The following is a 17,823-nucleotide window of genomic DNA, read 5'->3' on the forward strand; positions in this document are numbered from 1 at the left end:
AAAAACAAAAAGGCCCTTCAACCTGAAAACTTCCAAGCATACCAGTACAGAAATACTGAGTTAAGAGGGAAGAAAAACACAGAAATCTTCTAGAAAACGATGAGAAACTATACACCCAAATCCCAGTATGTAAGGGATACATATAATGGCTAAAGGCGTATTGACCAATACTGTGCAGTACCTTTTCAATATAAAGGAAAAAATTTAAACAAATTTAACATCCAACTCAAAAATAAAAAAGGGGAGTTCCCGTCGTGGCCCAGTGGTTAACGAATCCGACTAGGAACCATGAGGTTGTGGGTTCGGTCCCTGCCCTTGCTCAGTGGGTTAATGATCCGGCGTTGCCGTGAGCTGTGGTGTAGGCTGCAGATGCGGCTCGGATCCCGCGTTGCTGTGTCTCTGGCGTAGGCCAGTGGCTACAGCTCCAATTCAACCCCTAGCCTGGGAACTTCCATATGCCGCGGGAGCGGCCCAAGAAATAGCAACAACAACAACAACAACAACAAAGACAAAAAAATAAAAATAAAAATAAAAAAGGAAGGAAGAACAAAGAGAAAAGCAGAAATAAATGAGTCAAAAGACAGAAAAAGAACAGAATAAGTAAACTCCAAGGCTTATCCTTTGATAAAAAGATCCACAAAATAGACAAGTCATTAGGTAAGCCATGAATAAAAAGGTGTGAAAACAAAATAGATAAATTTGGAGTTCCCATCGTGGCGCAGCGGAAACGAATCCGACTAGGAACCATGAGGTTGCGGGTTCAATCCCTGGCCTTGCTCAGTGGGTTAAGGATCTGGTGTTGCCATGAGCTGTGGTGTAGGTCACAGATGTGGCTTGGATCTGATGTTGCTGTGGCTGTGGTGTAGGCCAGCAGCTACAGCTCCGATTGGACCCCTAGCCTGGGAACCTCCATAAGCTGCTAGTGCAGCCCTAAAAAGCAAAATCTAAAAAAAAAATTAAAAATGAGGTGGGCAGGGGAGCCCAGCCCCATCAATATTAAGTCATTCTAAAGCCTCAGTAATTAAAACCTGACAGTGCTGCCATAAGGACAGAATAACGCACACAAAACAAAATCCAGAAATAAACAACTGCATAGACAAATTTAGTACCCAATAAAGGCCATATCTTCAAGCATTGGGGGTTTCTCATAAATGCTGTTGAGATAAACGAGATAGCCAAAAGCAAAAGAGAACTGGCTCCAACTGGGTCCATTCCTCATACCATATCCCAGGATAAGTTCCAAGTGGATTAGAGATTTAAATGAAAAAATTAATCTAAATGAAACAATTAGAGATATATAAAATCTGGGAATGGGGGAAAAAGCTGTCTTAATTATGATTCAAATTCCAAAAACAGTAAGGAAAAGATAAATTTGACTGCTTAAAAAAATTTTTTTGCATGGCAAAAGCCAAATGACACATAGGGAAAATGTATTTGCAACTTACGTCCTCAAGGCTTAATACTTCCACATGCAGAAAAGAGCGAGCAGGCCTGAGATGATCTCCTCTGGCCTTTGGCATCTGGGAACTTGGATTTCGGGAGGGTTCCCACCATTCCCCAGATGATAAGAGTGGTTTGCTGTGTTTAAACGGCGCAGATACAGTTTATGCCAAACACGTGCTTTCCTTCTGAGACTTGCAATGCTGGTTTGTGGCTGGCAGAAGGTGCCATGACCAGCTCCCAAAAAGCTTTGGGTGCTGAATCTCTAACCAGCTTCCCCAGTAAACAACGTTTCACACGTGCTGTCATAACTGGATGGTGACTGAGCTGGTCTGTGCAATGCCACTGAGAAAGGACTCCAGACACTTGCTCCTGGTTTCCCCCAGACTCTGCCCACAGGCCTCTGTCCTTGGCTGTTTTTGCAGTGTACCTTCTCCCCACAGCCCTGTGATTGTTTCTAGCAAATAGCTGAACCTGAGGGTGGGCTGTGGAAGCCTCAACACACCCTAATATGTAAAGAGCTTCTAAAAATAAAGAAGCAGAAGACCAAAAACCCACAGAAAAACAGGCTAGAGGAATGAAGACACAGAAAACAGAAATGCAAATGCCTCTTAACCACATGAAAAGATGTTCCTCTTCCCACATAATAATAGAAGAAATTCAAATTAAAACTACAGTAAGATATCATTTCCTATCTTCTAGATTGGCTAAAAATTCTACAATTTGGCAATACATTCTGTTGGTGAGTCTGTGAGAAGATGTAGGCCCTCTTACACGCGGCTGGTGAAGACACACATGACCGAGTAGCATGATACTTTCTAGTAAAATCACACATGCACTTATCCTGTGATCCAGAAACCCCACTTCTAGAAACCTATCTCAGAGAGAGTCCAGCAAAAACCACAAAAAGATGTATGCCTTGCACACGGCTACGCTGCAGACTTTGACAATAACAAAACGCTCAAAAAAAGATGAGGACATGTCTTAAAAAAAACACCAGAAACAGATTGAATGGGCTTCTCTTGGCCAAATGGATAATTTAAGCATCAAAACAGATAACGGCAAAAAGAAAGAATAATCTATATAGTAGGAATGACATAAACCAACTATTGGAATAAAACAATAACCCACACAGACAATAAATAAATAAAGGAGAGCTATTGGCAAGTGCACCCTTACACTAAAATGCCAATTGATAAATGTAGATAATACTAGAGTTTTAGGAAAAAAATCATGATTTTGCAGCCATCACTGTAATAATTGATTAGAATGAAAACTACCAATGGATACTAAGCTAACGAGTCAAAGTTGAAGGAAGAACAGGGTATTTATATAACCTCCGACTACCTCTCCACAGATAACACTGATTACAAAGGGGAAAACAGTACAGGGACAGTGGGGAAATTCGGTGGACACCCCCATAACCAAATAATCCAAGCGAACTGCATCAGCTATCCTAAGTCTTCTGATAAGATGTAATGGACAGGAGTTCCCATCGAGGCTCAGCAGGAAGGAATCTGACTAGCATCCATGAGGACGCAGGTCAATCCCTGGCCTCGCTCAGTGGATTACGGATCCAGCGTTGCCATGAGCTGTGGTGTACATCACAGATGCAGCTTGGATCTGGCACAGCTGTGGCGGTGGCGGTGGTGGAGGCCAGCGGCTACAGTTCTGATTCCACCCCTAGCCTGGGAACATCGATGTGCCGAGGGCGTGGCCCTAAAAAGCCAAAAACAAACAAACAAACAAAAAAAGATGTAATGGACAGCACAGTGATTACAGTTAATAATACTGTAATATCGAGTATTACCCCTCGGTAATACTCAAAAGTAACAGGACAGGTGGATCCTAAATGTTCTCACAGCAAAAAACAAAGGGTGGTTGGTGAGGGGTGGAGATGTGAGTAGCGCATGTGATAATTATCCTGCGACACACGAATGTACCCAGTCAACACGCTGCAACCTTAAACGTATGCATATGTGTCAACTACACCTCAATACAGCTGGGAGAAAAGCCTTCTAACATGAGGCACTAAGAAGCGTGGACATCGCTTCTGCGGGACTCCTGACAAAAAGGCTACCCTCTGTCTATCATAAGCAAACACCAGACGAGGCCAAACTGAGGAACATTATCCATAACAACCGGCTGCCAGAAATGTCAACGTCTTGAAAGGCAGAAAAAGACCAAGGAACTGGTCCAGCGAAACAAGCCTGAAAAGACAAGATGACAAGCAAACATGGTGCCGGAGGAGGGAGGAGGGCCGAGCGTCCCTGAGACATGATGTGACCATTCCTGGCATCCAGGCTGCTTGTTAGAGAACATGAAATTTCCTGGTTTTGATCATCGGTCTGTGATTTTACGTCCTTGTTCTCATCAAGTCCCCAATGCAGCATCCTGGTATAAAACAGCACGACGTCTGCAACTTACCAGCAGTTCAGAGACAGCATCATGTGTACAGTTTACAGAGAACAATAAAGTGTTAATTGTTGGTAAGCTGAATGGAGAAGACACAGCAGGGGTTCTTCTGGTACTCTTGCAGCTTTTCAGTAGATTTGAAATCTTTTCGAAATGAGTTTAACAAATACAAAAGCCTTTAAAAAATACAAAAAGTTCAGTTATGAGAAGTGAGACTCATATTTGTGGGATCCTCTGAACGCTAGGCAGTCCAGTACTTCATTTAGAGAAACAAAGCTTTATCTTTGGTTCAGGCAGAGCTTTGATCCATGTTACACCTGTGCTCACTGAGCTGGTCTCAGGGTTTATTAGAGGATGCCAGGCTACCAGGATGAAATTGATTGGCTATTAAAAAACACTATAAAAAATACTATAAATAGTACACTGTCTTCCTGATTATTAATGTCTACCATGTATAATTCAATGCAAATTTTTCTTTCAAATTCCGTTCTAGAAAAAGACCTTTCGCCTGAGAAATAGGTATTCTCTTCCTTCCTGATGCCAGGAATTACATAACGGACGATGACTCTCCTAGAATTCTGTCACACAGAAAGACTATGTGAGGCTGGACAGCTGCACCACCCGCCTATAGCTCAGGGTGACTCCCCAGGCCCATTCTTTTCCTTGCTCCTAGTTATTTTTATCTGCTCTGTACCCCTTTCATCCTATTTTGAGTTGAAAGTTGATCCCAAAACCACTTTACCTCTGTGAGAAATAACAAGAACTACAGGTATGGTTAAATGTAGGCTCCTCCAGGCTGCTCCTTCTTGCCACATATGGGACACTGGGAATTCACGATTAACCACCGTTGTTTCCATAACAGAATATTCCACGTGAAACCCACTGGGACTATTCTAAGTCCTGACATCAAAACCTACAACATTCCAAAGACGACGGCATGCCTTTGGCCATAAAACAATGATATCCTGAAGCTTTATCTCCAAGTGGGACGCCACCTACCTCAAAAGGTCAAAACTGAGCACCACATTTTTTATATTTATAGCAAGAACGATGAGTAAGGTTCTCAGCTTGCTAATTTTAAAGGTATGACAAACTCTGTAGGCATATTTTATTGCTTCTACCAAGAAATGCTTTGTATTCCAATAGCTTTTACAAGACTGAAACCACAAAAACAAAAATCTCACATGCAAATCTGTGGAAATGAAAAATCCTCTTCCTTGTTGCCTTCACTCTTGACACAACCAGACCGGTGTGGGTGAACTTAAAATTGTGGGAGGAGGGGATCCTAAGGGAGGCTAAAGCTGGGGGCGGGGGTGTTAATATCAATACTGGTTTGGCCTTCAGTTCCGGGTAGCAAAACAACTTCTAAAATAAAGAGCCACAAAACTTCTGGTCCAATGTGTATTTCAAAAAGGAAAATCAGAACAGGCAAAGAGGCAGTTTTTTCCAGCCTGTAACCACTACCGGTGGCTTCAGCAGCAAAAGGAAAGAACATCAGTAGGAGATGGGCTGTAGCAAACTAAAGAAGACACCCCCACAAGGTTGTCAAGGAAACGAAACGAAGTGCCTTTCTCTACAGAAAAGAATCAAAGCTAAGGTGAACAGGCCATGGAATATTCGGTGTCACACATAACTACAAGCCTATCTTGAAAAACCTTTAAATAAGAGGCTAAATTTACTTTCAGGCTATTTTATTAAGTACTTCACCTAGAACGCAAGCAGGCAAGCTCGAATTTCTACACAACCAGCTAGATAAATTCGGTGAGCACCTTCCTCAAATCAGCTAAGCTTCTGCCACTGAAAGCACAGGAAATTTCCTAAGGTCTCTTTTGCATATCTTAACAACATCAAGAGAAGCAATCAATAGCACAAGGAACTATATTCAATATCCTGGGATAAACCACAATGGAGAAGAATATGAAAAAAAGAATATCTATGTATACATGTATAACTGAATCACTTTGCTACACGGCAGAAATTAACACAACATTGTCAACCACACCTCAATTTTTTTTAAAAAAAAGCAGCAATCACACCCAAAAAGTAAAGGGGGGGGGACTACACCACAAAAAGGCTTTCCCAAATTTAGACTGTTTTTCAAAATGGAGTCTTTTTAACATTTTTTTAAGTGAAAAACAACTCTGCTCAAATTAAAGCAAGCGCTTAGCCTGAGCAAGCCATTCAATACACGAAGAGAGCAGAGTGGGCTGCAAAAAGAAAAAAGCTGCCAACTTGGTAGGTGAACGTAAAAACCTCCACAAGTGATAAAGAATCCCCAGCAAGGAGAAATGACAGCGCTTAGGAAGCCAAAACGAGGGCCAAGTTCAAGAAGGTGAGAAGGCAGGGGCACCGTTAGGTAGGCAGAAGGCAAGGAAGGGCGGCAGGGTCTGCAGCCACCTGCCTGAAAGCGGTCATCCCAGGGAGGCTGGAAATCCTGGGAGGCCCTGGCTGAAGCTGAGAGAAGGGATGCGAGGGGAGGTGAGCCCGGCCGGCTTCTCCCCTCGGTTCTCTCCCCATCAAGGTGAGCGAGCTTGGCAAGCCGCCCTCGCTGCGGGTGGAGTTGGGGGCCAGGGAAGGAGGGGCGGGACAGGGCGGGGCGCCAGGCCACGGTCTGCACCTGCACAGGTGTCGGCCGCGACCCGGGCCCCGGGCGGGGCGCCTCCAGGTGAGAGAGGGGGCGGACCGCGGACAGGTGCGGGGCCGCGCGGGGGCGGGGAGGGCGTCCGCGGGTCTTACCCGGTGCCGCAGTCCACCACGCAGGGAGGCAGGGAGCCCGCCATGCTAGGCACGCGTGCCGCTCGGCCCACGCGGGCGGCCCGGGAGGCCCGGCCGCCGTCCGCTCGCAATACTGGCCCCACGCCGCCGGCTCCCGGGAGCCTCCGCAGCGCCGCCGCTGGGAGCCCGGATGCTCGCGGCCGCCCACGTGACGCATCTCCCGGCCGACCAATCACTACGCGGGCATCCCCCTGTCTCCGCCCCTTCCGCCATCTTTAGTGCTGGCAGCGGGCCTCATTGCCCTTACGTCCAACCTTGTTGCTGGAGAGGATTGAGGGCTATTTTTAACGGACTGAAGGTGAACGTGACCCCATTTCAGAAGCCTGACTCCTTCTCATCCTTTAGGTCTCCGCTCAAATGTCACCTTCTTTTTTTTTTGTCTTTTTTTTGTCTTTTCTAGGGCCGCACCTGTGGCATATGGAGGTTCCCCAGCTAGGGGTCTAATCGGAGCTGTAGCCACCAGTCTACACCACAGCCACAGCAACGCAGGATACAAGCAGCGTCTACGACGTACACCACGGCTCAGGGCAACTCGGGATCCCCAACCTACTGAGTGAGGCCAGGGATCGAACCCACATCCTCATGGTTCCTAGTCCGATTCGTTAACCACTGAGCCACACTGAGAACTCCAGATGTCACCTAATGCAGTTGTCTCTGGTCACCCACTGGTGCCCTCCCTGCACCTTACTCTCTAGCTCAACAATCTACTGCTTTCATTCACACCATTTGGAGCAAATTTATAAGGTACATATGTATTTGTAGTCTGTTGCCCCGTTGGGCTAGAGGCTCCACTAGGATAGAGCACCTGGATATCTTTCCATTGATGACCCGACGCTGAGCACAGTATTTTGGTGCATTCTTGGGAAGCACTGTAACCAAGCTGGGCCCTGTGGGTTCCTGAGCACAAACGTCTCTCTCTGTCCCCCATCTCTTGCTTTTAGGAAATGGGCCTCATTCAGCTTCCATGGCCTTCCCTGAGTCCCAAGGGGCAGGTTCAGACAGTTGCTAATCAGGGAAGGGAGGGGGTGCAGAGACCAGGGAGAACAGTCAAGAAACAGCAGCACAGTCTTGGGGCAGGATCCTGGTTGCCTCTGAAGGGACGCACATAACGACATAGGCATCTTACACACCTAAGGGAAAAGTTACATTCCTTATGCTTCTTTTAGAAAGGAATACTTTAAAACTGAACCGCATAGAGTCCTTCTTTGTCCTTCTCCCTGACTTAATTGCACCCTAAACAGGATCACCTGTTAGCTAAAGATTACGCACGCTGAGCACAATTGCCTGTGGGTTAGGATTATTACTAGCACATGATGATTTTCAGGAACTTTCCGAGTTTGTTCCAATCTCTGATCAACACGCCCTTTTCCCAAGTTCTGTTATTCTAGACAATAACCTGGAAGACCACCCCCATGATCAGGCTGAGAGCTCTTGACTCCAGCTTTGATGACGAAGATGCCCCCAAAGAAGAACGCATGTCCGCCCCAATCCTGATTCCTATCTGAAAACCTGCTCTTCTCCCTTTTACTATAAAACTCCCCACAATTCTTCCCAATGGAGAGTGCCGTTTTTAAGGCATTAGTCTGCTGTGGCCCCCTTTGTCTGGCAAAGCAATTAAAATCTTTTTCTCCTTCATCCAAAACTCTGTGTTTCTATTTGGCACCGGTGGACAGAGGCTGAGTTTTGGCAACAGCACCAAATGTTCTTTGAATGAATAAAGAAAAAATTACTGTTAGAATTCTTATACCTCCTAGAACACTGCATGACTTCCATAAAAAAAAAAAACCTATAAAACAAATGCACCATCAATCTTAAGAAATGAATGACTTTAGATTGGGTTAATGCCACAGCAAGATCATTATGGAAAATGTTTTCAAGTATCAAAGATGAAATAATGTCCAAAAGTTCTTACTGGGACCCAGGACCAAAGTAGGCAACCACTTAGCTATTATGAAGGTATTGAAATCCCACTTAATTTCTCCACCCTTCCTATCATAAAATCTTGATATTATTTTTTAGGAGCTTTCTGGAGACATAGTTCCATGTAGTTTAACTGGTATCAAAAGCACTTTTAGGAGTTCCCACTGTGGTGCAGCAGGTTAAGGATCCAGTGTTGTCACTACTGTGGCTCAGGTTCAGATCCCTGGCCCAGGAACTTCTATACGCCATGGCGTGGCCCAAAGAAAAGCACTTTTACACTGTTTCATTTTGTTTTGTTTTTCCCTAAAAGAAGTAGTAAGTTAGTTGGTCATGCTTGGTAACCCATGACCATTCTTTTATTTTTTTTAACCTATTCAGGTCAAATAAGGCCCAGGCCTAGAAATTTTTCAAGGCTACTGGAAAGAAAAGTAGTATCCTAGCATAGGCCCCCAAAGCTGGGAGGCAAAGGCTCACTTGCCTCCTTTGTGTTTTGCCATAGGCCTGCCCCCTTCCCCTTTTTTCCTCATCAGAACGTTGTAGCTAGGGAGTTCCCAGTGTGGCTCAGTGGGTTAAGAATCCAACTGGTATCCATGAGGATGCAGATTCGATCCCTGGCCTCACTTAGTGGGTTGAGGATCCAGCGTTGCCACAAGCTGTGGCAAAGGTCGCAGACGTGACTTGGGTCTGGCGTTGCTGTGGCTGTGGCATAGGCTGGTGGCTACAGTTCTGGTTCAACCCTCAGCCTAGGAACGTCCATATGCCACCGGTGAGGCTGTAAAAAGAAAAAGAAGAATGTTGTAGATAAACTCTAGATTGCAGACGGGTCGGCACTGCCATGTCTTTTATTTTCGTTTGCTTAATACGTCTTTATCAAGTGCCTCCTGTGAGACAGGCCTCGTATTAGACTGGGCAGGAAATAGTAGACGGGGCATTCAGAGTCTCTGTCCCGGAGACCCCGGCATCTAGTGCGAGGTAGTGGCAATACAGGGAGACATCCAGATGGGGGCGACTCCAGGGTGCCCAGAAGGCCATTCACAGGGCACCTCGCCTGTCTCGAGAGGCAGTAAGTCTTCTCAGACCATTGGTGTCTAGGCTGAAACCCCGAGGTGGGTGGAGTGAGGAGGGGGACAGTGTTTCTGGGGTGGGAAACACATACAAAGACCAGGAGGCCCTGAAGACTCATGTACAGCCCATCTTCTTCTTTTTTTTTATTTTTTTTTGTCTTTTGTCTTTTGTTGTTGTTGTTGCTCTTTCTTGGGCCGCTCCTGCGGCATATGGAGGTTCCCAGGCTAGGGGTTGAATCGGAGCTGTAGCCACCGGCCTATGACAGAGCCACAGCAACGCAGGATCCAAGCCGCGTCTGCTACCTACACCACAGCTCACGGCAACGCCGGATCCTTAACCCACTGAGCAAGGGCAGGGACCGAACCCGCAACCTCATGGTTCCTAGTCGGATTCGTTAACCACTGCGCCACAACGGGAACTCCCAGCCCCATCTTCTTCACTGGGGAAGAAGCCTTATGGAATCTGGAACTGGCTGTTAATAAAGGCTATGCTTTCCCAGGGAGTGTCGCTTCAGCATAGGACTTACTGAAAGTGGTGACCATGGCCAGCCACTGGCAGAAAATAAAAAGACTCCCTGACTTCAATTATTTCCTCTAGACACCCCTTGCCCTTGGCGATCAGTTAAGGCGCTTTCATGTGCAGGAAACAGAAAGCTTAAGGTGGCACAGGAATAAGCAAAAGTTAGTATTTCATATGATAGAAAAATCCAGAAATTCCAGGATAGTTCAACCATCCGATGACGTCCTTACAGGCTGCACACTGTTCTACCAGGCTTGGCGTATTGGCCTTTGCGCTCGGACTCACCCTGTTGCCGAGGTGTGATGATTTCAGCCACTCCATACAATGAAGGGAGGAGGAAGGAAGGCCCCATCCCGGTTCCTTTCCTTTTGGGGGGACCACGCCTACAGCATGCAGAAGCTCCTGGGCCACGGATCAAACCTACGCCATAGCTGTAACCAGAACCACAGCAGTGACCACACCAGAGCCTGAAGCCACTGAGCCACAAGGGAACTCCTCCTTTCCCCTCTAGGGGGGAGGAGGGGAACACGTTCCCAAAAGCTGCTAGCTGCCCCTCCTACTCTCCAGCACTATGAGTTTTCCAGGGCTGCTGGGACAATGTGCTGCAAATCGAGCAGCTTAAATCAACAGCCATTTGTTATTTTGCAGGAGGGCAGAAAGCCAGAATCAAGATGTCAGCAGGACCTGCCCTCTCTGAAGGCTCTAGAAGGATATCTGGTGTTGCCAGAAACCCTTGATGTTCCTTCCAGGGGAGGCGGGTGGTGGGGAGAGGCTGGGCGGGGTGGGGGGAGGCTGGGGGGGGTGCCAACACCACCCCAACAGCTGGCAGGACCCAGGGGTTCCACCCGGTCTGGGCCTGGACGGATGGGCAGTGGCCTCCCCCAGTCCACCCAGACCCCAAAACTTCTGGGAAATGAGCCAGCCCCTCCATCAGTCCCCAGGGCGCCCGCCTTCTCCAGGGGTGTCTGTAAAGGGCTGCAGCCCCCCAGTGCCCAGCCCTCCTTCCCAAGCCCCAGGCAGGAAGAAAGTCAATGTTTGTATGGTTTTAGAAGAGAAAAAAAGAAAGAAAAAAGGAGGGGAGGGAGGGAGAATAAACAGTTTTTACCTTGGTCATAATTTTCCTAATTAAACCATATGTCCTCACTCATTCTAAGCCTTTTCACTGTCTAACCTCTGCGTGGATTTGTCACCTACGTAACTCATCCTTGCTGAACTGCCCCCTCTCTTACGCCTTCCCTCAGCTTCCAGAAAGAGTAACTCATTCTCCTCCGGGCTCCCAGACAGCCTCCTACCTCTTTCCACATTTTCCCTCATGCGAGGGCGTCCTAGCGGTTCTACTTCCACAGGCCCCGGGGCACCAGAAGCTCCCGAGAGTAAAACTGTCTTACGTCATGTTCTTGCTCCTGTTCGTCAGACACTGCTGGCCTTTTGCAGCCACTCAATGAATGGTTATTGAGTAAATGAAAGTCATCAGGCAATTTTCAAATCTCTCAATTGCACGTAACATTTGCTTTTATTTGATTTCTTTGTTTTCAACCAAAGCAAAGAAAAGCAAATGTCCCATATGATATCTCTGTTCCTGTTTTTACTGCTTTTTCTACATATGACCACCTATTCTTCTGTGATATTTTTAGATTATAAACTCCTATAGATCAGAGACTGACTACATTTTTTTTTTTTTTTTTTGTCTTTTGTCTTTTTAAGGCCACCCCTGCAGCATATGGAGGTTCCCAGGCTAGGGGTCAAATCAGAGCTGCAGCTGCCAGCCTACACCACAGCCACAACAATGCAGGATCTGAGTTGTGTCTTCGACCTACACCACAGCTCACAGCAACACCTGATCCTTAACCCACTGTTTGAAGCCAGGGATCGAGCCTGTATCCTCATGGATACTAGTCAGATTTGTTTCTGCTGCACCATGATGGGAACTCCTAACTGTATCTCTTGTGACAAAGAGCAAAACACAGAGAAATAAGCCTCTCACTCTGTAGGAAGCACTTCAAGCACAACATCTATTCATCGTCCTGCTAAGGATGGCTCCCTCCAACATACTTTGCACAATTCCACGTCTCCTTGTAATGAGAGGAATGTTCTAGGAATTCCGTGGCGGCTCAGTGGGTTAAGAACCTGACTAGTATCCACGAGGATGCGGGTTGGCTCCTTGGCCTCGCTCAGTGAGTTAAGGATCCAACATGGCCCTGAGCAGTGGTGTAGGTGGCAGACGCAGCTCGGATCCGGTGTTGCTGTGGCTGTGGTGTAGGCCAGCACCTCTGGCTCCAATTCCACCCCTCGCCTAGGAACATCCATATGCTGCAGGTGTGGCCCTAAAAAGCAAAGAAATGGCTTAGTTGGCTTTCTGTGGCAGGAAGAGGCATCTCTCTCTCCAACAATGGCCTCCTACCCCCACCCCCAATAGGCAGAAACACAGGAATCAGAGGGCTTCCAGTGCAGAATTCAGCATCTCTTGGTGGCAAATGATGTGACTGTTTCTTTTTTTTTTTTTTAACCTTTTGTTATTTTTTTTCCCGACTGTACAGCGTGATGACCCAGGTACACATACTCGTACACATTCTTTTTTCTCACCTTACATATTCCATCACAAATGACTAGACAGAGTTCCCAGGGCTACCCAGCAGGATCCCATTGCTCATCCATCCCGAAGGCAAATGTGACTGCTTCATAACCACTCTCCCGAGTGTTGCATGACCCAGCACCACTCGCAAAGGAACTTTTCGTAAACCCCTTTCGATGCTGGTCACAATGCATTTTTATGCATATGACGACGACTTAAACACGAAATGATCCGGGCTTATAGAGATTGCCAATCTAATGAAATTTCGTCAGTGCAGACTAGGTGATCTTTTTTTTTTTAATTGAAGTATAGTGGATTTATAATGTTGTGTTAGTTCCTGCTGTACAGCAAAGTGATTCAGTTATACATACATATTATATATATACATATATACATTCTTTGTCAGAAATAAAAATAAAAAATATATTCTTCTTCAGCTTCTTTTCCATTAGGGTTTATCACAGAATATCGATGTACAATGGGTCCTTCTTGTTTTGGACAATGCCATCTTAATTTCCTGCATTTAACTACTTGTGCTGGGCCAAGAAGGAAGCAGAGTGCAAAAACTAAAACAGACTGGAAAAACTGCCCACCCAGCAGCTCTGTGAATCTTAAGCTGCAGAGCTGCAGGCAGGAGCGAGCTGTGTGTTCTCTGCTGCCAGGAGGATGCAGATAGGGAAAGGAGGACCCCAAAAGTCGGGCCCGCTCCTTTGAAAGTAGCTGGCATTCTTCTTGGAGAGGAAGGGCCTGTCACTGCACTCAGTGGGCCTCCCGGAGGTCCTGGCAATGGGAGGAGAGCGTGGTCCAAGCTGGGGTTGATCGGCCGGCCGAGTGGGCCGAGGTGATAACAGGCTCGTGGTGAGGACATTGCCCGGGGCTCTGACCTCATTCAGCCCAACTCCACTGTTGCTGCCTCCACCCGTGGCAGTCCCTCCACACACCACCCCCACGTCTCCCTCTCCTCCCGTCCTGCGCATTCAATCCCTCCACTTCCTTTGCACCTATAGCCCTGCCCTTCATCCTGCAGGCACACCTGCCGAACCACTCCACCGCTTCCCGCCAGCCAGCCTACCTCCAAGTCTTGCCCGTCCTCGACATCTTTGCGGTGAATTATCCTGCCAGGAGAGGCCACGTGGCAAAACACAGAGCTTGTACCACATCAGCTTCCTTTCCCCACAACCTTCGGTGACTCCCTATTGCTATGGAATTTGATTCAAATCCTCCCTGTGGCAGTCAAGGCCCTCCGTGACCTGATCCTGACTCACCTTTCTGATCCCATCTCGCATGACGCCCTTGACACATCTGGGCACAGCAGACCACAGGCCAAATCCTCTGTATCGTCCGGGCTTTGGCAGCCTCCTCCATCTAGAACGTTCTTCTTTACCTACCCCATCCTCTTCATGCTTGAGATTTCATCCCAAGTGCACTCATCCTTGCAATTTCATTTCAAATCCACCTCACCTCTTCTTTCAGTAAAACAGATGAGTACTTCTTGATCCCTATAACCAGAATCAATCACCAATTCTATGTCAGAGTCTACAGATGAAATCCAGACATGTGCATTTTAATAAGGTCTTTTGGAGTTCAGTGGGTTAAGAGCCTAGCATAGTGTCGGTGAGGATATGGGTTCCATGCCTGGCCTCGCTCAGTGGGTTAAGGATCTAGCATTGCCACAAGCTGGTAGGTCTGATCTGACCCCTAGCCTGGGAACTTCCATATGCCTCAGGTGTGGCTGTGAAAAGAGAAAAAATAATAATAAGGTCTTTTTGCTCTACCAAACAATATTACGGTTTTATTTGTAACTATTTCCTATCCAATTCTTACAGAGAATTGAAGTACAATAATATCCTAGTTCACAAAGCATTTTTACTCCATCACACATTTAATCGTCATAGCAATCGCAGAAAGTAGATATTATAAGAACCTCTCTTTAGAGTTCCTGCTGTGGCGCAACAGGTTAAGGATCCTGCATTTTCTCTGCATCAGCATGGGTTCAATCCCTGACCTGGGAATTTCCAAACGCCAAGGGTGCAGTGAAAGAAAGAAAGAAAGAAAGAAGGAAGGAAGGAAGGAAGGAAGGAAGGAAGGAAGGAAGGAAGAAAGAAAAGAAACCAGGAGTTCCTGTTGTGGCTCAATGGTAATAAACCTGACTAGTATCCGTAAGGATGAGGGTTTGATCCCTGGCCTCGATCAGTGGGTTAAGTATCCAGCATTGCCGTCAGCTGTGGTGCAGTTTACAAACACAGCTTGGATGCTGCACTGCTGTGGCTGTGGCATAGGCCAGCAGCTGCCACTCTGATTCAGCCCCTAGCCTGGGAACTTCCACATGCCATGAGTGCAGCCCTAAAAAGCAAAAAACAAAACAAAACAAAAAACCCAAAAAAGTCTTTGTGTGTGTGTGTGTGTGTGTGTGTGTGTGTGTGTGTGTGTGTGTGCTTTAAAATTTTATTTTGGGCATCATCTGTTTTTTTTACATTTTGAGATACATCAAACATATAGAAAATAATTAACTGACACCTATATATTACATGTACTGGGCAGCTTTTACCATATTTGCCAGCTTTTTTGTTTGTTTTGTTTTGTTTTGGCTGTACCCACAGCACATGAAGTTCCAAGGCCAGGGTTGGACTCCAAGCCCCAGCTGTGACCTATACCACCGCTGTGGCAACACTGGGTCCTTTTAACCTACTACAAGGGCCAGGGATTAAACCCTTACTGCTGCAAAGACAACACTGGATCCTTAACCTACTGCGCCACAGCGGGAGCTCCTTGTTTTCATTTTTTTTTTTTTTTTAACACGCAAAGGTTCCAGGTAAGTTAAAACCCTACCCCTCATCTTATTCCCACTGTCCTTTTTTTACTCATAATAATCACTATCTTCAAGGTAGTGTGTCTTCTTTCCCTAATTCTACTTTTATATGTATTTATTCATTAATGATGTTGTATTTTTATGTTTTTAAGTTTTATTTCACTGGCACAATATATGTCTTTTTGACATTTACTCTTTAACACAACGTTATATATCAAAACCTCCCTTAATCAAATAAGAAAACTGAGGCTTGTACTCAAATCAGGATGAATTTTGTTCTGGGCACCTGCTTTAAGCCCTCTTGAGAAAACAGGAAAATGCTAAAGTGGTTGAAGTCTGCCTCTGGTAAGTCTAGATGGTGTTATGTGAAAGCCGGAAGGAATCTCAGCAGCGGGTCCTTCGGCTAACCCAGTCTTTTGATAATTTCAAGTACACTTTGAAAATTTTGAGCTCTTCACCTTGAATGTTTTCCATTTCCAGTAACAAATGCCCGTGAACTCCCATTAGGCAATCACTATATGTTCTAGAGGCTGAGTGGTAGCCAATAAATAGCTAATTCTTCTGCCAGTGGGAATGAAACTGCTGCGTAGTGTAATTGGGTGCTGGACAGAGTGTACTGCCAAGAGCTAAGTCCAAACGTTTCCTGCCATTGTGCAATCTCACAAGCAACAGGTTTTGGAGGAGTTACCTTCCCAAGGGCCTCGCCTGTGCTTATTTTTTTATTTTACTGGCCACGGCGTGCTTCTGCTTGATGTAGGACCCCAGGTCCCAGAGCAGGGATTGAACTCGAGCCACAGCAGTGAAGGCGCCGAATCCTAACCACTAGACCACCAGGGGACTCCCTCTCCTTTCCTTATGGCTGTTCAATAGAGAACACTTTTTAGAAATGTCACAGCAGGAACACTTATATAATTATAAATAAGGAAGCGAGAAAGTGCTATTTCAATATATCTTCATTGGCTGTTGACTTGGCCCCTTTGGAGACCAGGAGAAGATATGTAGGGAAATGTAAAGAGTTTCTACCTGAACAGTGAGAACGTGGTGCCTGCAGAGTTTGAGTCTTTTCATCCCGCTGAAACTCTGGTTGCAACAATGTAGATCTGAAAACTGGACACACTGTCCCCATGTTTCCACCTCTTATCTTACTTTTCTCTTGTTTCTTACTTATCAAGGCGCAAGATGAATTCTAAGCAGGAGTCATTTGCAGAAAAACATTTGGTCCCTGGATTCCCAGTAATCATAACCCATAAAAAACAGCTGTCACAGGGGAACTCTGCTCCATATTCTGTGATAACCCATATGGGGAAAGAATCTGAAGAAGAATGGGTGTGTGTATATGTATAACAATCACTTTCGTGGACAGCAAAAAATGATCACAGTAAATCAACTATACTTCAATAAAACATTGATAAATGAAAAAAGTGATGATCTTAGTTCCTTTGAAACATAATAGAAAATAAAAATGAAAATAAACAACAACAAAAGCCAAACAGCTCTCTATTAAGACAAAAAAAATACTGTATATTTTTTTTCTTTTTGGCCACACTTGCAACACGTGGAAGTTCCCGGGCCAGGGATCAAACTAGTGCCACAGCAGTGACAATGCTGGATACCTAACCAGTTGAGGCACAAGGGAACCCAAAGCCACTGTATTCTTAATCCAGGTGTTTTTAGTTGTATTAGTTGTATTTTATACCATAAAAAAGTATGAAATTAATTGTGCTTGTTTGAGTATTGTTAGGAGCCTAAATTTTGAAGTTTTTCAGAACTGTGCCCAGATCTCAATTCAGAAACTTAAATGTGTTTCTGCATGAGTAATTTCATGTCTCTAAGCTTTTGTTTCCCTATCTGCAAGGAAGGATGGCGTTTTAAAGTTAGCTTAGGGAGTTCCCGTCGTGGCTCAGTGGTTAACGAATCCGCGGGTGCGGTCCTAGGAAAGGCAAAAAGAAAAATAAATAAATAAATAAATAAATAAAGTTAGCTTAGGAGTTTTCCTACGGTGCTATGGGTTAAGGATCCCTGCTGTGGAACCAGTTCAGTCCCTGTCCTGGGAAGTGCCACACGCCTCGGGTATGGCCAAAAAGAAAAAGAATACAGTATAACTTTTATCTTAACTGCTAACCATGTGGGGTTTGTTTGTTATTTTTAAGAGTTTTATTACAGCGGGGGCAACTGAAAAAAATAATAGTAAAGTGAATATTCAGTAGCGTTACTGTGCTGATTCTCAGTGGCTGCTTTTCCTCTGATTAGTAATTCTCTTCAGCTTAGATTTATCTGGCCACAATCACACAGCTGTGTTCTGGCTATT

At 45.7% G+C, this 17,823-nt stretch overlaps 1 protein-coding gene and 1 long non-coding RNA gene across 9 annotated transcripts in view; one reads left to right on the top strand and one right to left on the bottom strand.

Moving 5' to 3' along the window:
* The window catches only part of ACTR3B (actin related protein 3B), a 271,775-nt gene extending 264,985 nt beyond the window's left edge, over positions 1–6,790 (bottom strand). For 6 of the 8 annotated variants that reach the window (XR_014833440.1, XR_014833441.1, XR_014833439.1 and 3 more), the window contains exon 1: positions 6,592–6,780. Coding sequence is in view for 4 of the 8 variants with exons in the window: in XM_021079303.2 (XP_020934962.1) it covers positions 6,592–6,635 (44 nt within the window). In the remaining 4 variants the exon portion in view is untranslated. Of the gene's footprint in view, positions 1–3,867; positions 4,032–4,597; positions 6,372–6,591 lie in introns of those variants that run through there. The other 2 variants (XM_085005077.1, XM_021079298.2) reach the window with 2 other exon arrangements.
* An 8,605-nt stretch (positions 6,791–15,395) lies between these two features.
* LOC146394875 (uncharacterized) lies at positions 15,396–16,936 on the top strand. The gene is made up of 2 exons (XR_014834003.1): positions 15,396–15,518; positions 16,688–16,936. It is a non-coding gene; the product is annotated as an uncharacterized LOC146394875 (long non-coding RNA).
* Positions 16,937–17,823: the final 887 nt, after the last annotated feature.

The sequence above is a fragment of the Sus scrofa genome, chromosome 18, assembly GCF_054392235.1.
Source record: "Sus scrofa isolate SSC_HxYL_T2T_F1_AM1 chromosome 18, Sscrofa_HxYL_maternal_Yorkshire_Landrace_v2.0, whole genome shotgun sequence".
Taxonomy (NCBI): Eukaryota; Metazoa; Chordata; class Mammalia; order Artiodactyla; family Suidae; genus Sus; species Sus scrofa.